Below are 22,265 nucleotides of genomic sequence, written 5' to 3' on the forward strand. Positions count from 1 at the left end.
TTTTCCCGGGAAATAACAGAACACTGCGCTCCAAGTTGCGAGTTCTGGGCTTTTTCCTCCCTGTTGAATCCACTGGGTCTTCAATCAGCTCACTAGGAGCCAGGCATCTGGCTGGGTTCCAGGAGCGCCCGTCCGAGGAACACCTCTGCTAGACTTGAGTTGCCGTAATACACACAGCAGAACTCTGCCCAGGGATGACATCCTGGAGCTGAGGGGATTCAAATACACAGGCCTCCCTTCCTCCGGAGGGCAGGCACGGTGGCGAGCTCAAAGAGGCAGGCGTCTGAGAATATGTTTGAAAAGATGAAAATAACTGTCATAACATTTTCACTACCATCAAGGATTAGATTACACCTATCTAAACAAAAGACAAAGCAGGTGAGAAAGGTACCACACACTGACCAGATTTCATTTTACCTCCAATTTGTTTTGTGCTATCCTTAGTAATTCATCAAATCACAGCATGCCAATCCTGCTCTATTATGACCTGTGTATCTACGTCTAGCTTAAAAAACAAAAAACAAAAGGGAAAAAGTAAGTGCACACAAAGTCTTGAGTTGTGGAGATAACAGCAGAAGACAAGCAAAGTCTGTGAGATCCGCAATACAAGCACACAGATATTCTCCTCCCCTTGAATTCTTAAACCGGCACTTCAAACAGGCATGCATAAAAACAGACAATTACTCTTTTGTTTATCCAAGACAATCAAGAGATAAATGTTCTTTGGTTTTTGATGATTTTGTGAGAAAAGTTAAGCTTCTTAGCTCACGTAAAATGTACGAGTTTGGCTTTTCCTGTCAGTCACAGTAACTGAGGACTCACAGTATCACATACACAAACCCAGAAGACACGCTCTTACCAAGTAAACACGCTATGAACAGATCCCTAACATAGTTACATACCCAAATAACTTCTTACTAATATTTCACAAGGAATAGCATTTTATTATCATAATCACAAAATCATAATTTCTGTACAGGAATGTATAAGTGAACAGTAATCAATGCATTGATAATTCACTTCAGAAAGAGGGTAAACTTGCTACAGAACATACTGTAAAGAAAAAATATTGTAAAATGTTCTTGCCTTGCAGGGCACTTTTCAGTGCAAGTATTTAAGACACAATAGTGTTCAATTCAGCAAAGTATTGCGGAATGTCATGCCACAGTCCACTTCACTCAGAGGGTCAGGACATGCAGCTTGTAGTAAAATGTCAGAGTATATATATAAAAAACCACATGTCATTAATAAAATATAGAGTGGCTTATTTAGATGGTTTTAAATGATTTCGGTCACTGGAGCGCACGTCCAAGCTGGTCTCAGCAGGCAGCGGCTTCCTGCTAGGCAATGGCTTTGGCTTCAGGCAGGAATGCCTCCCAGTATTTTATCAGCTGTGAATGGCAAGAAAAAGACAACACGTTCTGATGATATTTTCTGTCATATGTATACATATTTCTTATATACCATTTAGAACAATCTAGTGTTAAGTGACAATGATTAAAACTTAGTCTGTTTTCTAAAACACTTTGTATTAGCACAGAATAATCATTCAAGGTGAGCACCAGGTTCTAAAAAAGATTTTAACCTCCTTATCGGAAACCTGTCATATTCATACACTATTCTTTTTGGTAAACATTTGCTTTATTTATTTGAAAGGCAGAGTTAGCGAGAGCAAGCAAGTGGCAGACATGGAGAGCTCCGTGGTCTGCTAGCTCAGACCCACCAGCTGCGCTGTTTCCAGCTGGGCCAGGCTGAGTCCTCAGCCCCCCCCCGAAGCCTGCCGCGTGGCTGCAGCACTCAGGCCGTCCTCCAGCTGGGCCAGGCTGAGTCCTCAGCGCCCCCGAAGCCTGCCACGTGGGTGCAGCACTCAGGCCGTCCTCCAGCTGGGCCAGGCTGAGTCCTCAGCTCCCCCGAAGCCTGCCACGTGGGTGCAGCACTCAGGCCGTCCTCCAGCTGCATTCCAAGGCGCATTAGCAGGGAGCTGAACTGGAAGCAGCGGGACTTGAACTTGCACTCCCATATAAGATACTGAGTGGTAGTTGCCAAACCCGTCCTCAAACAAGATTCCCCATCTCTGTCACTCTGCTTTGAAGTAGATGAAAAACACCCACTAGAAATAGATAATTCTACACTAAAAATATTAACTTAAATAATGTTCCTCCAACATAAAGTGATATTCATCTCCTATTTAAGAGGAATTCAGCCTTTATGGCATGGCTAGCCAAGGACAGGATATACGCAGAAAGGAAAGAAAACGCTGGGGCAGCACTGTGCTGCCACGGGTTAAGCTGCCTCTTGAGCCACGAGGTCCCCCGGCAAGCACAGACCTGAGGGGCAGCTGTCCTGCTTGCTGTCCACCTCCTGCGATGTGCCTGGGAAAGCAGGGGAGGGTGACCCAAGCACCCGGGCCCGCACCGGCACCTGAGAGACCCGGCTGACGTCCAGGACCCTGACTCCAGCCTGTCCTAGCGCTGGCAGGCACAGGCTGTTAGGCAGCAAACCAACAGATGGACCTCTTTGTGTCTCCCCTTTTTATGGCCCTTTGCCTTACAAATAAATCTTTAAATATAACTTGAACATAATATGAACACATCTAAAAAGCAAAACCTACCATATTTTACATGGACAAGGTTCTACACTCACATATTTACAATTGGAGGGAAAAATTATCCTATTGTAGAAATTAAATGATTTGATCTGTCACTCAAATTCCCATAAAAAAGTAGTAGAAATGGGGCCCAGTGTCAAAGCCAAGCAGCTAAAGTTCTCGCCTTGCATGTGCCGGGATCCAGATCCCATAAGGGAATCTGTTCTAATCCTGGATGCTCCACTTCCCATCCAGCTCCCTGCTTGTGGCCTGGGAAAGCAGTTGAGGAAGGCTTGAAGCTTTGGGACCCTGCACCTGCGTGGGAGAATCGAAGGAGGCTCCTGGCTTCTGTTTCGGATCGGCTCAGCTCCGGCCGCTGCAGCTATTTGGGGAGTGAATCATCGGACGGATCTTCTCTGTCTCTCCTCCTGTCTGTATAGGTGACTTTCCAATAAAAAAAAAAAAATCTCAAAAAAAGAAAGGTTTAAAAAAAAACAGAAAAGAAACATTCTACTTCATTGATGTTTATGATTGGATCATTAAAAGATTTTTCTCTAGTTAGGAACACAAATACCATTTGGAATAATCAACCACCAACAACCTCAAACAAAATAAAAACAGTGACTTAAAAAAATTAAACTGTGCTTTTCATTTGAGCACTAATACAGAAGAGAACAACTCTCTTAGAAAATCTACTCAAATATGTGATCAACCAGGAAGCAACACAGAAAAAGAGAAAAGTTGTCTGAGATTTCACATGACCTAAAACTGCAATGGTTAAAGCTGAAAAAAGGCAAAAAGGATTTGAAACCATTTCCAAACACTTCAACTCGTATTTTGTCCTCTGCCTTCACTAGTTTCCCTAAATTTTTTATTCTTCACTGAGTTTAAAAGCTCATTTGTCACTGTATTTAAAGTAGAATAGAACACCAAAACCGATTTCTCACAATTTGTGACTTATGATAAAAACTTAGCTTTACCTGCTGCTGTGTTTGTACTAATGATTCTAAGTACTTGATGATAACAGCTTTAAAATCCTTTACTCGTTCTTTCTGTTGGAGTGCAAAATATGACAAAACACTTCATTAGCAAAAAACCTCAATTTTATCACAAAATTACAACAAAATATCATGTTAAGAAAACAGCAAAATTGTAATACATGCCTCAAATCTTCCTACTTCTTTTCGAATTGTTTTAGAGATCTGTTCAAAATCTCTTTCTCCTTGTTGAACTTTTGCTTCCCACTAATGCAAACAAAAGGAAGAAACATTTTAATCTTGGTTCTAGAAAAGCTCAATACAAAGTCTAATTAGAATCATTCAGACTTGTAGCTCACTTTCCAGTACTAGAAATTCATGATGGCCTAATTTTCATTAGTATTTCAAACAGAATTACTGCAAATCCCAGTACTTGCTGAAACACAACAATTATGAGGAAAGACTTTGAGTATAAAGTTCACCAAAACAAATCAGTGTAGTTTTCTTTTTTATATAGTTCATTATTTTAGAATGTAGCAACATTACTAAGAACACATGTTCATCACAATTTATATGGAAATAAACGTATTTTTAAAAATTATATGACATATATTTTAAAAAATACTTCTGCAATGGTAAAATGAATGACTAAGGTAAAAACAAAGCTAATTGTGGCCTGTTGAGGAAAAAACACAAGTTTTGTGGCTAAGTTCAGTACCAACGGAATAAAATATTTTAATCAGTGGCCAAAATAACTGAAGGTTTGACGGTTTAAGCAAAGAGGTGATATTTTTCCCACTGTAGAACCAAAACACTGGGTAAATACTCCTCCCAGAGCAGCTACAGTTATTTTTAGTAATGTAAAGATTGTCCTACCTCTTCAATTTCCTTATTGAAGCATGGCAAAAAAAGTGTATAAATTATAATAAACTTACACCGATGTACCACAGTACTATATACAGTATGTATCTACGGGGAAATGTGACCCAGCCAGCTGAGCTTAGGTTAAGTCTAGTTCTAAGACTCTTTCAGATATAAATATATACTCATTTGCAACCAAATCCGCCATCTAAGTACAACGAGCACTGATGACCACGGGGTTAATTTTAGATTTGTTCCTCGGATGCTTCTTCTATCCCTGTCAGGGTCATGGGGAGGTAACAGAAGGGTTTGCACATTTCAATGAGGATTAAAATGTTAAGATAAGTCTAATACAGTTCATTAAAGCATGGAAAAGAAGCTAAATACTGAATGGCTCAGAAAAAAACTTATGAAAAATTTGATAAAGCATTTAGTAATCACCTCTCTTATTTCATTTTTAGCTTGTTGTATTTTATCAGGTTTGTTAGCAACCATCATTTTGGCCTCAGTTTCACGTTTTTTGAGCAAAGTAATCTGAGCATCTTCCCATTTTTGCCAGCACTTCATTCGATGGTCAAACACACCCTACAAGTGAATGATAAAATGTCATCACATACAAGTGACTGTAAAACACTTGCATTACTCTAAGAATCCTGTAATGCTGGAAACAACAAAAGTGAATATTGAAATACCATTTTAACATACTGAATAGTGAAAATAAGCATGTTGATATTAAGTAAAATGAATTTTCATTTTAGCTAGCTTAAAACAAACAACCCTGACAATGCAAATGAGAGCTAAGAATAAAAAATCTCGCACAAGGCAGTTTTCACTATGTCTTAGGGTTAAATGTGGTCCTAATAAGGCAATGCTTTGTAAAAAACATCTTTAATGCGAAAATACGTTTCTTATGTGAACTTTCGAGGTTTTCCTACTAAACAATATCAAAAAACAAACAAAACCAGGAAAAAAAACTCACATTAGGAACCAAAGTAACAATCTGGTGGGAGAGAGTTAAGGTTAAAAAAGGTAAAACAGGGCCCGGCGGCGTGGCCTAGCGGCTAAAGTCCTCGCCTTGAACACCCCGGGATCCCATATGGGCGCCGGTTCTAATCCCGGCAGCTCCACTTCCCATCCAGCTCTCTGCTTGTGGCCTGGGAAAGCAGCTGAGGACGGCCCAAAGCTTTGGGACCCTGCACCCATATGGGAGACCTGGAGGAGGTTCCAGGTTCCCAGCTTCGGATCGGCGCAGCACTGGCCGTTGCGGCTCACTTGGGGAGTGAGATGGAAGATCTTCCTCTCTGTCTCTCCTCCCCTCTGTATATCTGGCTTTCCAATAAAAATGAATAAATCTTTGAAAAAAAAAAAAAAAAGGTAAAACAACTGAAAAGCAAAGGTGGGGCCAGCGCCGCCCACAGCACAGCAAGTTGAGCTTCCACCTGTGGTGCCGGTGTCCCATACAGGTGCGGGTTCAAGCTCTGGCCACTTCACTTCCAGCCCAGCTCCCTGTTAGTGACCTGGGAAACAAGCAGCGGGTCCCTGAACTCAGGGGAAGATCCAGAAGAAGCTCCTGGCCCATAGCCTGGGGTCAGCCCAAAGCTGGCCATCAAGGAAATTCTGCACTTCAAGTAAAAATGGAAACGAAAGAAGGACGGAAGGAGGAAAGAGAGAGACAGAGAAATAAAATGACAAGAAGGAAGGAAGGAAGGATGGATGGATGGAAGGGCGGGGGAAGGGAGAGGGAAAAAAAAGAGAAAGGAGAGAGAAAGGAAAAAGGAAAGAAAGAAAAGGCAACATGATACAAAATGAAAAAAATACCAGCATTAGAAAAGATAAAGGTCAAGTACCTATGACCGTGTTGTCTAGTGTGGAATCGCAAAAGAAGAAACAGATAGAAAGAAACAAGCAGAACAAACCACTAAATCCACAGCTTCTGTCTGAGACCAACAAGAAGAAAAGACCCATGCAGAGATCTCTAACAACGGCGTCCTGAAGTCCACTCAGCCCTTCCCTAAGCATGTCAAGACACTGAGCTCATTCTGCAGACACTTAAACATCTTAACAGTTGTCTATGACTGAGGCCAGAGGGACAAAGCACTTCTTTCTACAGAAGCAAAATTTACATTTGGAGGCTATCTGAACTTTTCACATAAAGGTATGACCTTTTAAACTACAAGTGAATTTGTTTAAAACAAAGAACCAAAGAAAACTAAAATCCACAACAAGCCCAGCCATCATCCTCTCCGCAATTCCACAGCTCCTTTGGGCAGCTGACCTAGTCTGGGTCTCAGCAGAAAACCAACCCAAAGAGCCTCCTTCACGGCAAGGTATAATCTGACCAGGCCTCGCGGATGCTTGTAATAAACAATCATTAATTTACTACTTCCCAAAGTGGCTTCAACAATACATGTAAATTGACATTAACTGTTTCTGTGAATGTAGGAGACTCTGAACTACTACAGGCTTTACTTCTTCTTACCCCTCAACAGTTCTGAGCTTTTAGAATGACCTCTGAATTTCCAAAACAAGAATGCTGTATCTAACATCTGTTAAACTTAGTGGTACATCTTTTTTGTACCACTACTCTGGGGAAAATATTCTGGGGAACATGAACAGAACTGTAATTTCATAGAACATAAGATACAGGAAATGGTTTACACAGTAGGAGGGAAACTTTTCAAAGGATCAACACAGGCAATCCATCCCTTCCTGATCTCTTTCCCAGGTAAGTACTTCTCACCAGGTACACAGCCCAACACATCCTTTTACCGGGCTATCCTTTCAAACATGTACTTATGTACTTCAAAGCAGACCTACGGAAAGGGGGAGACATGCTGGTTTACTCCCCCAAATGGCCACAACAGCCAGGAGCTTCAATCACATGGATACGAGCCCCAGGTACTTGGGCCATTCTCTGCTGCTTTCCCAGGGACCTCAGCAGGAAGCTGACTTGGAAGTGGAGCACTAGGACATGAACTGGTGTCTATATTGGATGCCAGCACTGCAGGCAGCAGTATAACGTGTCACGCACAATGTAGGCTCTTGAGCTACACTTTTTTAGATGTTTCCCTTTTCTTCTTTAAAAGATTTATTTATTTTACTTGAAAGGTGGAGTAAGAGAAGAGGCAGCGGAACAGAAAAAGACAGAGACCTATTTGCTGGTTCACCCCCCAAACTGCTACAGTGGCTGGAGCTGAGCTGGTCTGAATCCATGAGCCAGGAGCTGCTTCTGAGTCTCCCACATGTGTGCAGGGCCCAAGGCTCTGCGCCACCCTCCACTTTCCCAGGCCACTAGCAGGAAGTTGGGATTACAAGTGCAGCATCCAAGACGCCAACCAGCACCCATTTGGGATCAGCACCCACATGGCATGTCTTCAGTGCAGGTGGAGCTGTAACGTGCCCCACCACAACCTCAGCCCCGAAATTAAGTTTCTTGTATCAGCTCTTGAAATTAAACCCATGTAATATAAAAGCAGGACCCAGCCTCCTGTCTGACTTCCTTAGCTGTTGGTGTCCTCGTCTGCCACTTATCAAAGAATTCACTAACTTACGGGAGTGATCTGCCTAGCCCTACAAGGTTCTAATTACTGGGCTCAAGGAATCATTTGCTTCTTTAATAGACAAGATTCTTGACAGCCAGTGTTGTCCTGCAGTGATCTGGGCGAGATGTTACCCGTAACCCCCAGACCAACTGCAGCCCACATGGTCAACACAAACAGCAGGGCCTCACTGACCAAGCAAAGGCAGTCATGCGTTCCACTCACCAACTAGGAATTTGGACACATGCTGATCAAATCTCTCAGTCTCAAGCTCAACCTACAAGAACCCTTACCCCTAACTCCTTGGGGAGCCTAGGAATTAAGTGATGGTTGTCCAGCTCCTGGCTCTGTGACAAATCCCTAGGTTCTTCCACCACCCTGATGTCAGTGACTGGCTCTCTGTGGGTCAGGCAAGCAGAGCCAGTTTCGGGGTTATACCACAAAGCCTTCAACCACCTTGGAGTGTTGTTCAGCAGCATTCTTCTGCTAGCAAGGCAGCTGAGAGTAGTGGGGAAAGAGTAGGGATCTTTCAATGTAAACTGATTTCTGGAGATCATAAATTGCCGATAGGTAAGAAAGCATACAGTGATGACTGCTACCTGTATTAACATGTCTAACTGGGGAAAAAACAACCGAAAAACAGTAATCACCACAGGTAGAGGAAGTGTCAGTAAAGAGAGGCAAATGTGCATCTGACTTAATCAAATCTAAGGAGACACCTTTAGCAAGTGTTAACCACTCTGTCGTCACTGTTCTCCTGAGGACAGAATCATCATTAGATACGCAATGTATCAAAGTTTTCAGTGCAGATAAAAACTACTGATCACAGACATTAGCTGAAAGAAACTGCATAGGAAAGCAAGGAACAAAAACCTATTAGTGTTGCAGTGTTTGAATTCAATGTAAACAGTAAACAGTTCTCCCTTCTCTGAGTAACACTCAATTCAGTTTACCTGTGTGAATTTTGGAGGCATTTGTAGATTCTAGTTTTCATTTGGATTATCCTCCCAATTACGCATAAGTTAGACTATTTAGACACTACCCTGAGATAGCACGCTTTATGGTCTGTCTCTGCCAGTGACTGCACACTGAGTACACACAGGTCTGATCACAACCCAGACACACTCAGGCACCAAAACACACATCCCTGGCAACATCGCTGCTGCTTCCCACACAGTTCTACTGTGTCTGGTAGTTTGTGACAGGGCCAGAATAAGCCAACAAATGTCCTCAGTTTATTGAAAATCTGTATATAGAAATCCACTAAAATTCTTACTGCTTTCTATCTTAGTTTTCCTCAGATTTCAAGATCAAAACATGAATTCTGTATGTAATAGCAACGAATGTCACAGTGGAAGAAAATGTTAAGACAAGAAAATGCTTGTCTTGAAGCTATTTGATATGTGTTAGTACAGGACTTACACACTTCTATGCATTTAAATACATGCCTAATAGGAAAGCAGACTGCTGAAAGCCAAGCACTCCAGGGAGAAGCATGCAAAGGGGGCTTGCCTTCACCGCGGCCACCAGGCGGATGTAGTCGCTGAGCAGTTCTGAGAGCATGTAGAAGTCGGCGCACGCCTGCTCCTGGTGTAACTGGTCGATCTTCTCCTCCACCTCGGCCAGCTGGGACAGAGCCCTCGACAAAGCGGTGTGATCCTCAGAATTACCCAACATGGCGGCACTTTTAGCAAACGCAGCTGTGTTGGCCGAAAGTTCTGAAATAGCAAAGCATTCACTTTCAGTATTCACTAGCCAAATTTTAAAATGCCCCACTCATTTTTCAACTTTCTCTTAAAATGTTATCTATTCATAATAAATATGAGACAATTAATCGCGAAAATGCCTGGGGGCATAAATGCCACAAGCTCTACTGGAAACTAGAAGAACCACTGTATTCCCAGGGGATGAACCATACCTAGAGGACTAACGTAATACTCTGGGCCTTTCTCTCCAACAAAGAGATTCCTCCTTTCTCTATACATTTCTTAAAAAGACAACATGTTTTTCATAGGAGACGTGCTCTGGACACTCAGAGCTGATTTAGACACTATGTTCTTGGGCCTTAAATGTTTGGCAGGGAAAGCCATGGGACTGCTAATGAAAACACTGTCAGCCGAAGAAAAGCAAAGTACACAGATCTCAGCCTGGTTTTCTCTGTTCTGCAACAAGGCTTAGTAGGACAGCAGAATTTGTCACATTTTGCGCATGACCGTTTTAGATATTTCACAGAGAAAGCAGCTGGCCAGAGGCTGATACTGCATATAGCCCAGAATCTGCTCTGTTGTTCTCATTAGATTATAAAGCTCTACAAAACACCCAGAGTTCACTCCCTCCTTAAGACATGCAGAATACCAGTGGCACAAGCTGCTCCAAACCACTTTCAGGGTAAATGCATTAGCAGGCTTCTGTTAATAACCTTAATGAAACTTATTGCCAGTAATGCCACATACTAACTTGTCAAATATTTTGGAAAACTGATACTAAATGTTTTTGCTTCTTTAGAAATAAAGCATTCATCTTTTTTGGATGAATTTTTACCAACACCATGATTTTGAAACACCATGGTTTGAAAACAAAGAAAATGCCTTAAACGGCTTTCCAAGAAATAGCGTTACAAGACAACTACATTTAAGAAAATATTTAAGTATCACCTTTTGAATCCGCTGGTTTTTTAAAAATCATAGTTGCTTACAAATAAGACATCTTTATCCAGAGCAGCCAGGCAACAACAGATTAATTCCAAATTCAAAAATCGTATTAGCTTAGGGCTTTCTACCTCTGAAGTAGATGTCAGATCAAAATCAAACAAAACTTTAAACAATGAAGTTGAAACAGAAAATAGTCTCTTAACTATGCTACTACTGCTGCTCTCTCTCTTCTGCAATAACTTCAGAGTAACTTGTCCAGTAAAATTTAAACAAAATCACGAGCTTTAATGGAGCCAATTCATGGAAGAAACGTGGCACACAACCTTTTCTGTGACAGACCAAGGCTTCAACACTGGCGTGAAGCTTCCTAAGTTGCTGATCCAGATTCTCAAACTGCTGCTGCTTTTCTTCAAACCACTAAGAGAGAAAAAAAAGAAAAGAAAAGAAAAGAAAAAGAAAAATGGAGCTAATTTAGGAAGAACAAACCATTGTAAATTAGGTCACCAAAGAAAGCTATACTCTTTATTTCAAAGCAACAAAGTAACCATGTATAACCACAGTGGTCAGCTGATGTGCCTGAGAACTACACACTCAATAAGCAAATTAATATCCTATTTTCTACTTGTACAGCTTTAAAATGCAATTGTTGGGCTCATTATTCAAGTCGAGAAACCAGCCCTTACTGCATCCGATTCGTTCATCTTGATGGTCATCTTGTTGACAGCGTCGGCGGCCTTGGTCACCATCCTCAATATTCCTGCCCCACTCAGAGCCTGGGTATTAACTGCTCGCGGCAGCTGGAATTGAATGACAAATAAGGGCAAACAAACCGGTTAAAACCCTGGAGGTTTAACTGGGCACAAAAGAGACTCCCACTTCCCCCAAAATAAAAGAAAAAAAGAAAAAAAAAGGAGGCTTTATTTTCTTCACTCTCATACATTTCAATAGTGAGATCTAATTTCTCACATACACTACTTGTACATTCTCAAAGGAAAACTTAAAAAATAGACTTTCCATTTGCTTTTCTTCTGCACGTTTACATTTAGATGGAACAAACGCCATTTGTCACAGTATATTAAGAAATTGCCTAGCACTCTAACAGTGGCCACCTGTTTGGTAGCAGAAATAAACCATTTATAAGGAAAGAAAGTCCCAAGAAAAATCTTACACCCAGTTAACAACTATGTGGCTTCGAGTTTTTAAGAAATTCTGGCACTCTAATACAGTTTTAAAATTTGTAACTCATTTTAGAAGGAGAGAGAGCGCAAGTGAGTGAGTGGATTCCTGGATGCTGGTCACTCCGCAGACAGCGGTCACAGCTAGGACTGGAGGGACGATGCCAGGAAGGGGAACTCAGTGCAGCGCCCCCCTGGCCTCGGCCCGCTTACGGGAGCCAGCAGGGCTGCCTCTCCAGGTCTAGAAGCCGCCGTCTGGAGCCAGAGGCGAGTTGTGAAACCAACCACTCCTACGTGGGATGTGTTCATCTTGTTCAGCTTTTTAAAGAGTTTAAGCAATAACAATTAAAACTTTTCTTAGGACCTCAAAATGTCCTGAGTATCTCAAATACGAAGAGAGCTGTAATTTAGCCCTTGTTAAGTCACAGGTTTGTGTTTCAGAACCTTAACTGATCATGCACACATCTTTCTGTTCCTTGTTTGATCTGAAAGGGGGGAAGACACTCTCTTCCTCCCATCCACCGGTTTTTGAAGCTCTGTGAGCCCAAATGCCACCTTATGGCTGTCATCTATTCTCTGCCCTTCCCTGAGCTCCAGTCTACCACTGGATTCTAAAACAGAAACAAATATACATTTATATGCAACTATAAATACAGAAACATACATATATTCCACATACTTACATATGTAATCTATGCTTTATAGAGCATAGGTGTATATAAATTTATACAGATATAAATCTATATTGGATATATGTGTAACATACATGTAAAATATGTATATATGAATATGTGTGTATATACACATATAAATTCATTTGAAACGTAGAACATTATGGTGAGAGAGAGCGGAGAAAAAAAAAAGAGACTGTGCATGCTTGCATTCTCAGGTTCACTCCCCAAATGGCCACAATTGCTAAAGCTTAAAAGTTCAGGAGCCAGGAGCTTCTGTGGAGCCCCCCGTGAGTGCGGGTGCCGCCCTCTGCTGCCTTCCCAGCACACGAGTGGGGAGCTGGATCAGAAGCGTCAAGTGGTACCTTAACTACTCTTCCAAATGTCCTCTCCGTACTCCCGTCCTCTGAAAGGAAGTCTGAGTAGACTTATTTAAATACGACGTCCAAGCAACAAGTAAAGGGTGTTCAAAATGCAGCAATAAACCATACATTTCATCAGATGCTAAAGTTTTAGGAACAAATGGATTATTCTGCAAATATCAACATGAAAAAGGCAATCTGCTAGTAATTTAGTGAAGGAATCAAAATAAAAGGCCAAAAACACATCTTAAAATCCCTGCTAAATTCCATGTATTAATGTAACTACTCACTGAATAATCATTCTCATAGGAAGTATTGCAATGATAAACATAAAATAATAAAAACATTTACATACAAAAATTAAATTGAAAATAATACCTCTGAACTTTCCAAGAATTGTCTTAAATCAGGATCCTGCAGCAATGTCGGGTGTTTCACTGTTCTCTGAAGATACCTATTTAAGAGTAAAACTAGTTATTAGTTTATGTTAAACTGTATTTCAACAGATTAAAAACAAAAATACACACTATAGTTTAAAAAATCATAAAATAGACTTCCAAAGTGCTTTATGCACGATATTCATCTAACAGTATATTAAAAAAAGAAAACCTGATTCATATTCAAGAGTTCATGCAGTTCCACAAGAAACAAGCTTGCTTTAATATGACCGAACCCTTTGTTTACGAAATTCAGCTTACTATAGGCCTCTTCTATCACTCTATAGTATACTAATTTTGACAAATGCTATTTTAGAAATAGCAACACCCATTGGTTCGCGTGGAAGACAGGGCTGGAAACAGAACTGACCCAGCAATTGCTACCACCAGCATATGCATAAGCTGATTGGGGTAAGACTGTGCTGGACCCTGTCCTGGCATGCACACCCAAGAATCAGGTCTGGGATCACTTCAGACGAAGTTCCTTTGGGGATTCCCCCCCAATCGAACTGCTGGAGTCAGAACCCCAACCATGAAGAGAAGTGCAGGTTCCGTGCTCTGACCATGAAGTGCATGTGTCAAAGCTGAGCCTCCTCGAGGCTCAGATGGAGCAGTGGACAGCACATCCAGGTGCACATGGAGGATAGGGCAGACCATAGGAACCAGCAGAGGACATCTGGTACCTCAACAGAGGACAGAGAACAGAACAAACCAATCAACTACCCCAGCCAAGTGCTGGCAGTGAAAATCTGGGAAAATGGACTCTAAGGTGGACCATGTCAGCCAGTGGATTCTGGAGAGATTTCATCGTGCCTGGAATGGTGAGACTGGTGGCAATTCAGAACTGTTGAACTATCAAAACCACTGGAGCAGGACCCTTGAGCATGCCCCACATCAGGGACCCTGGAACGGGGTGGGAGGTTGGGTGGGGCTTCTCCCTTTATCTCCTCCCTTACCCCAGATACAAAAAAAAAAGACAGAGAGAGAGAGAGAGAGAGAGAGAGAGAGAGAATGAATGAATGAATGAATGAATGAATGAATGGGGGAAACAATGGTCTTGCTACTTTCCTTTAGCCCTTGACCCTTTATGCCCAAATCAACTATGTAGAGATTATCAAAACAAGATAATAACAATAAAATATTAAGAATTATATGAAAAAAAGAAAAAGTAAGTTTCCTTCATTCTTATGAGTTACAGGAATCAAAGATAAAGTGCCTGTGTACACACACATGCAAACAAAAATGCACAAATGAAAGCAGTCTTCAAACAATTCCTGGAAAACACATTTTATGAGCAACAACACATGAATTTCATAATCATTTTTCCAGTGAAATCAAGTTTTTGTTTTTAAATTTCTAAAAAAGGTGTAAATAATTTGTTTCTTTGAAAGGCAGAGTTGCCATGACAAAGCAAAATAAAGAGATCTTCCATGTGCTGGTTCACTCCCCAAATGGCCACAACAGCCTGGGCTGGGCCAGGCTTCCCACAACAGTGCAGGGCCCAGATCTCACGGACATTAGCAGGAAGCCAGGACAGAAGTGGAACGGCCTGGCCTGAACTGCTGCTCACATGGAATGCTGGCATTACAGGTGGTGGCTTAGCATACAAAGCTACAGCACAGGCCTTCAATGTTTCTTTTAATTCAACTTTTCTATAAACTTATGGAAGTTCACTTGTTAAAATTAAGCTAGCAATGACAAAAATGATTTAAAAACAAAGACTATATTAATGCACAGCATATTACTATGTCAAAATATCTATATATATATGAGAGAGAGAAATTAAGATAAGAAGTTTGCAGGTAAAAAAAAAATAGAAAAAATAGTAAGATTGTATAAAAGAACGTGCGGAAAGAGGTACAAAGACCCCTGAGGGAACACACAAACGCAGTGACTAGACCCTGCAAGACGTGCTCAGGGCTGTTTTTCCGATTTGCTCCAAGTAAAGGCTTGTGATGACAAAAGAATCACGGAAGGCTTTCAAGCATCTAGGACTGACAGTAACACACATGCAAACAGTGTCGGCTTAGAACTCAGCTGTAAGTGCTGATAATGAGGGAATGCAAAAGCAGACTCTGGGTACCGAGCGACATCCAGCAATCATTACTGAGCACTGTCCACCTGTCAGGTACTGTGAACTGGAATACACGAGTGAGCCAAAGAGACCAAGACCCCCTTCGCTGGCACAGCTTGGGTCAATTATGCACAGCAAGTGCTACAGAAAACAAGGACAGAGCCACAGGGCAAAAAGCACCGAGTACCCAAGTGATGGTCAGTAGCAATTTTAAAGATTTAAATTTAATTTACTTGAAAGGCAAAGTTAGAGAAACACAGGGAAAGAGAGACAGACAGTTCTTCCATCTGCTGCTTCACTTGGCAAATGGGGTCAATGGTTGGGGCTGTGCCAGGCCAAAGCTGGAACCTGGAGCTTCTTCCAGGTCTCCCAAGTGGACACATGGGCTCAAATACTGAGGGCCTCTTCCGTCGCTTTTCTAGGTACATGAGCAGGGAGCTGGAATGGAAATAGAGCAGCCTAGTCTTGAACCAGTACCCATACAGGATGCTGGTATCACAAGTGACACCCAGTTGGTGACAATTTAAATACTGTAAGGCAGAATGGCACCAGTGCTTAGAACAGGCTGTCGTGTTAAGGTGACACACGAAGTCAACTTGGAAGAAACGAGGAGCTAGCCATGCAGGTACGTGGGGACAAGGTATTCTAGACAGAGGATGAGGCAGGGGATATTTTAAGGCTGGAACATGCCAGAGGAGTGTGAGAAGCAGGTCAGTGTGGCCTCAGAGCAGCAGCAGAAGCCATCCGGAAAAGGAGAGTCAACAGATAGGAATGATGCCATGCAGAGCATCATGCTAAGGACCTGACCTCTGTGAGTGAACTGAGCAGAAAGAACGACTGGATTGTTGTCCTACAAGGATAACTAGCTGATACTCAGAGGGAGGGAGCGCCAAGGAGAAAGGGAGAGGGCTGGCAGAGATAGAGTGAGGGCCGGCATACAGAGTGAGGGGAAGCAGTGTGCAAAGAGAGGGCTGGCACAGACAGTGAGGGGACCAGCATGGGAGGGCAGCACAGAGTGGAGACTGGCATAGAGACAGAGGGCTGGCGTGGTGGTGTAGAAGGTTAATCTGCTGGTAGCACTGGCATCCCACACGGGTGCTGGTCTGCATTCTGGCTGCTGTACTTTTGATCCAGCTCCCTGTTAATGGCCTGAAAGCAGTGGAGGAAGGCCCAGGTCTTTGGGACACTGCACTTGCTTGGGAGACCTGGAGGAAGCTCTTGGCTCTAAAGCTTTTGACGTGAACAGCTCTGGTCACTGAGGCCTTTTGGGGAGCAAACCAGCCGATGGAAGATCTTTCTCTCTGTAAAATCTATCAAAGAGAGAGAAAGAGACAGAGACACACAAAGAGAAAGGTGTTAACCATGAAGACAGGGAGGCCAATTAGGTTGCTGCTGCAGTAAAGAAGGGTCCTATGGACTAACTGGCATTCACGAGACTTAACGTAAGGCAAAAAGCTTGTTGGACAAATTAAATCACCTTCAACTGCTCCTTGTCTCCAAACTCCTTTTTCTTTTTTTGAAAGATTTATTTATTTTTATTGGAAAGTCAGATATACAGAGAGGAATAGAGACAGAGGAAGATCTGCCCAATGATGCACTCCCCAAGTGACCACAACTGCTGGAGCTGAGCTAATACGAAGCCAGGAGCCAGGAGCAATTTGGGTCTCCCACACGGGTGTAGGAACCCAAGGCTTTGGGTTGTCCTCAACTGCTTTCCCAGTCCACAAGCAGGGAGCTGGATGGGAAGCAGGGCCGCAGGGATTAGAACCTGCGCCCATATGGGAGCCCGGCATGTGCAAGGCGAGGACTTCAACCACTATGCTATCACACCGGGCCCTCTAAACTACTTAATGTGAAATCTAGCTTAAATATTTAGGCCTTGCCAACTGGATTTTTATGTCTGTCACGAGCCCAATCCTGACCCAATCACACCACAGAGATAAGAGTCATTTAAGTAGCCTGTCTACTGTCATACAACTTAAAGCACAGTGCACTGCAGTTTTCTACTTCAAAGAGATTCTAAATCTTTTTTTTTTAGGAATTTTATTTATTTTTATTGCAAAGTCAGATATACAGAGAGCAGGAGAGATAGAGAGGAAGATCCCAAGATCTGGGCTTGGGACCTACAGACAGGCCTGTCTTGATACTCAAATAGGCGCCAAATGCCATAGAAGAACTTTAGAAATGTTGGCTATATGAAAGGCAAGGAACACACAGTTTTAAATTTAAAAACACACACTTTTAAGAGTCCATTAAAAATATGCGCGGGGGCCCGGTGTGGTGGCCTTGTGGCTAAAGCCCTCGCCTTGAATGTTCCAGGATCCTATATGGGCACCTGTTCTAATCCCAGCAGCTCCACTTCCCATTCAGCTCCCTGCTTGTGGCCTGGGAAAGCAGTTGAGGACGGCACAAAGCCTTGAGACGCTGCACCCACGTGGGAGACCTGGAAGAGGCTCCTGGCTCCTGGTTTTGGATTGGTGCAGTACCGGCCGTTGCACTCACTTGGAGAGTGAATCATTGGGCAGAAGACCTTCCTCTCTGTCTCTCTTCCTCTCTGTGTATCTGACTTTCCAAGAAAAATAAAAATAAATCTAAAAAAAAATATGCACAGGAACTAAAACTAGTCAAAATTGGAGAAAAGGAATTATAGAAAAACTAAATAATTTATTGCAGCTCTTCTGTTTCTATACCTTTATGGCAACATTTTTAGTCATTTTTTTTCTAATTGAAAATGAACTTCTCCTTCATATTAGTTTTTTAGTACTGAAAATTCCACTAAGCTAGCATTTCACAAGTGACACCTATTAGTAAAAACAAAATTATTCACACATACATTGTAGATTAAGCTTCAAATATAGTCCCTTAACTCTTTTTCGCACTGTAACACGGTATAGGAAGTACTAGGCAATGCGGTCCGGGCAGAGCCTGAAGGCGGAATCAAACGATGTGTCCTTGGTACAATCAATCTTCATCAAGTTTCTTAGCAAGCATGTCTCTTGAAATACTTCAGACTTACTCAGAGAAAACGAAGATTTGAAAGCTCTGAAAGTTGTCCAGCCAGGAAGGACTAAGCGAAGCCAAGGCAGAGTAGTATCTATTTTTATCCTTAAAAATGTCCCGTGGCTGACTGCTCATGCAACAAGATCCAGTCTAACGCCTACCCTAAAATGGTCTTGATATAACTTACATCCTTTACTCGGTAACCTCTCAGTCTTACAGTCACAACAGTCTTACAGTCCAAGTCAATTTCTTCTAATGGGAGATTTCTTTTCAGCTGCAAATTATTTACTGCACTTGTGCAAATTTGACTTTACTGTTGACACTTCCTTAAAATACAAACAATTCAGTGGTAAAGGCCAGAAATAAGCTGTCTGAGTGTTAAAAAAAATATGTGCCCTTGAGACACACATAATTTCCCCAAGCCTTTTCTACCCAATGCAACTACTGATTTTAGGCCAGAAGAAAATAAAAGTTCAAGGCAAACTCTTCGCGTGTAGTGAAGTTTGGCGGGCAGCATTACCTTTCCAGAGCTGCTCTCCGCTTCTCAACAAACTCAGTGGATGACGAATCTTCTTTACCCACTTTGACCTTGGTCATACCTTTGAGAAATTGGATGACATTTTACATACCTGACATATGTAAACAGTCTTGAAGAACATTTTTTCGTAATTCAAAATACATTTTGAAATTGGTAAAAACAAACAAACCAAAAAAACTCCTAAATTTTGAGCTGGTATCTAACTAAAAAAACAGAACCTTTCGAGCAATTAAATCTCATGGCACGTTAGCATGTCAACCTGGTACATACTTAAAACATGAGAGTACAGATGAGGCAGAAACTCCAAGTATGTTTGGAATTTATTCCTTGCTTCTGTAAAAGTTTATTTGTTGTTGCTTACATTTCACATTCCTGATATATTCTGGTTACAGTTCAATGTGGATAGCTGAATTCCAGATTAGCAAATTTAGCTTCAATTAACATTTTCATCATCCTCCCATTTCTTTTCAGAATGTATTTTGTGAAAATGAAGTACTGACACACGCTACAGCAAGAAGTACTTTGAAAAACTGCTGCTAAGAAACCAGCCTCAAAGGGTCACACATGGTTCCTTAGTCATTAGCTGTCCAGAACACACAGTTCCAGGGAGAAAAGAGTGAGTGATGGCCTGCGGCTGGAAGGGATGGGTGACCTAAATGACAACCAGGGCTGAGGGCCAAGGGCACTGTGAGCCCTTTTTATTTTTCTTAAAAAAAAAAAAAAGAAAAGTCACTTATTTGAAAGAGTTGCAAAGAAATAGATCTTCCACCTGCAGGTTCAATACCCAGGTGGCTGCAAAGGCAACAGCGGACCCAGGCTGAAGCCAGGAGTTCCAGTGGGTCTCCCACACAGCTAACAGGGGTCCAAGTTATTGAGCCACTGTCCGCTGCTTTTCCCAGACCATTAGCAAGGAGTTGGACAGGAAGTGGAGCAGCTGAGATACAAACCAGGGGCAACATGGCATACAGGTATCTCAGGTTGTAGCTGTACCTGATAAGCCATCCCATTGTGTGCCTTTTTAGAGTAACAAGGATAATGTATATTGATTGTGGTAATGTATATTGAATTCTAAAGAGAAAAAAACTATTGAAGCTATGCTTCAAGCGAGTGCATTATATTCCAATAAAGCCTTTATAAGTGGATTATACAAATACGTAACAGCTACTAATACTTGATTTAACAAAATCCATCAAGACATTTCAGACACCTAAAACTGTCTAAACTGAATCACCAAATACTGCCGGTATGTCAATTATTACACATACAGTTTCCCAGGAGAAAAAAATCTGGAAACTTCAACCTTAATCCCTCCTACCATGCTGGGAAGGCAGGGCTTGGCCCCTGTCCCGGGGGAGAACCAGATGGAGCCTGGTCTTAGCTTTGGCCTGGACCTGTCTTGGCCACTGAGACCATTTGGGGAGCGAACCAGTGGATTAAAGCTCTCTCTCTCCCTCTAATTCTGCACTGCAAATAAATGCAGTCACAGATTAAAATACTGCCTGTGATGCCAACATCCCACACAGGTGCCACTTCCAGACGCAAACATTACACTGAGGTAGAAAATAAACTAAGGTGATTTCAAGCAGTTCTTTTAAGAGCAGAAAGAGACTAAATTTTCTTTTTGGACATTAAGCAGTAAGGGATCCTTTTCATCACATACTGGGGTGTCTGTTTTGAGTCTAAGCTCCACTTCGGATCACTTCCTGCTAACACACAGCCTGGAAAATAGCAGACGTTGGCACAAATCCTGGGATTCCTGACATCCCACCCCGACTAACTAGCTCCTAGCTTTTGCCTGTCCCAGCCATTACCTGGGGATCTGAGAAGTGAACCTGTACATCTGCTTCAAATAAAGTGAAATCAAAGAAAGAAAAAAAAAGTTGGTATCTTCTTAGTGTGATTCATTAAAAAGGTATTCCAATGATGCTAAAAGTTTAGGATTTCCAAAGGTTTTAGATTTGGTAAAGTTTCCACCATTACTTAACATTGTTGTATTATACAATCAAAATCCTTAGATGTCAAAAAAATCAACCTATTAACTACATATTCTTCAGCACACGATTATTATGAATGGAATATTTAAGTTCAGTGACTAGACATTAAGAGATGTCAACAGTGAAAGATTATGGAATCCACAAACCCACGTGGGTAAACAGGAGTAACAAAAACTCATTTTTAAATCCATGCTTACCTACTATACTCTTTTCTGGAGCTGGTGGCACAATGTAACCAACATGTAAATATTTGCTTGCTAATTTGCTGTGCAAACCAAGAAAGTCACTGAATCTTCTTTTAACTGAAAATTCACTCTTACTGAACATGGAAAGAGAAGTCTACAAATGAAAAAAAAGTATTTCAAATTCTGTACAGAAGCTATGATTCAGAAGCTACCATTAGATGAAACTGAACACAAAGCTTCCACACACACACAGCAGAGTCTACCCTGCAGACAGAACGGCAGCATCTAACACTATGTGCAAATATCCAACCATTAGCAAACTTTAAATCAAGAGTTTTTTAAAAATAGAAACTTAGGAAAATAGAAAGTGTTTGCTTTACATTCTTGATTTACACTCACTGATTGTCCTCTCTTGGCCTAATGCATGAGTCCTCACAGCAGGGCTGCTTCTCTGGACTCTGCAGAGCTGAGGGTCTACAAGCCTTCTGATCTCACAGTGGCATCTTAACTAGAAATCCTGACCTCCACTCTGCAATCTTCCTAAAATGAAATCTCAACTGTCTCACAGCCTTGTGTGAACCTACTGGCTCTCTACTGTAACTACAAACACCCAGGCCCTCAGTGTGGCTGCTCACGACACATTCCCACATCGCTGCCCAGCAGTTCCGTCCACACCACTTCTTAAGAGACCCCAGAAAGCAGGAGCTTTCTGACCAGTGACTTTACACAAGGGACCCCTATGGCTTCCCATTCTTCTCCAGACTTCCTGTCTTTTCCCAACCATATCCCCTTCGTGCTGACTCTACTGTTCCCCGGCAGTTCTTTCGGGCTCCTCAGGTCTAGGTGATGTCCCCTGCTGAGCACTCTCAGGATGACGTGGTGGCACCCTCCAGAGAGGCTGACTTCCACTGAAACGCCCCCATGGCCTCTATCACACAGAGTGCATGAGGGGAACAACACGCTCACCTTTGTTGTTACTCTGTAAGCCATGTAAGCATTCATGCCATCACCTACCAGAAAGGTGACACGTCATTAGAAATCACATGTTATATTTAATAAACAAAAACAGCACACAAACCAAACTGATTTTTAAAAAGTACAAAGCACAATAAACAGGACTCACCAACTTTCTCTGGGTCTGACACGCCAATTTCTATATCAAAAATATCCCCATTTGCTTCTTCTTCAATCTGGAAGAATGTAATTATTTTTAT

At 42.0% G+C, this 22,265-nt stretch overlaps 1 protein-coding gene across 1 annotated transcript in view; it reads right to left on the reverse strand.

Annotated features, from left to right (window-relative positions):
• Nucleotides 1-1,297: 1,297 nt before the first annotated feature.
• Nucleotides 1,298-22,265, reverse strand: part of SNX2 (sorting nexin 2) — a 41,934-nt gene continuing 20,966 nt past the window's right edge. Inside the window, exons 4-15 of the mRNA XM_004586362.4 lie at nucleotides 22,175-22,241; nucleotides 22,018-22,061; nucleotides 21,064-21,205; nucleotides 18,855-18,933; nucleotides 13,202-13,277; nucleotides 11,299-11,412; nucleotides 10,939-11,032; nucleotides 9,477-9,682; nucleotides 4,867-5,010; nucleotides 3,751-3,831; nucleotides 3,568-3,639; nucleotides 1,298-1,391 (exon numbers count right to left, since the gene is read on the reverse strand). Coding sequence (XP_004586419.1) covers nucleotides 1,341-1,391; nucleotides 3,568-3,639; nucleotides 3,751-3,831; nucleotides 4,867-5,010; nucleotides 9,477-9,682; nucleotides 10,939-11,032; nucleotides 11,299-11,412; nucleotides 13,202-13,277; nucleotides 18,855-18,933; nucleotides 21,064-21,205; nucleotides 22,018-22,061; nucleotides 22,175-22,241 — 1,170 coding nt within the window. The 3' untranslated portion in view covers nucleotides 1,298-1,340. The remainder of the gene's footprint in view (nucleotides 1,392-3,567; nucleotides 3,640-3,750; nucleotides 3,832-4,866; nucleotides 5,011-9,476; nucleotides 9,683-10,938; nucleotides 11,033-11,298; nucleotides 11,413-13,201; nucleotides 13,278-18,854; nucleotides 18,934-21,063; nucleotides 21,206-22,017; nucleotides 22,062-22,174; nucleotides 22,242-22,265) is intronic.

Source organism: Ochotona princeps, chromosome 19 (genome assembly GCF_030435755.1).
Source record: "Ochotona princeps isolate mOchPri1 chromosome 19, mOchPri1.hap1, whole genome shotgun sequence".
In the NCBI taxonomy this organism is placed as follows: domain Eukaryota; kingdom Metazoa; phylum Chordata; class Mammalia; order Lagomorpha; family Ochotonidae; genus Ochotona; species Ochotona princeps.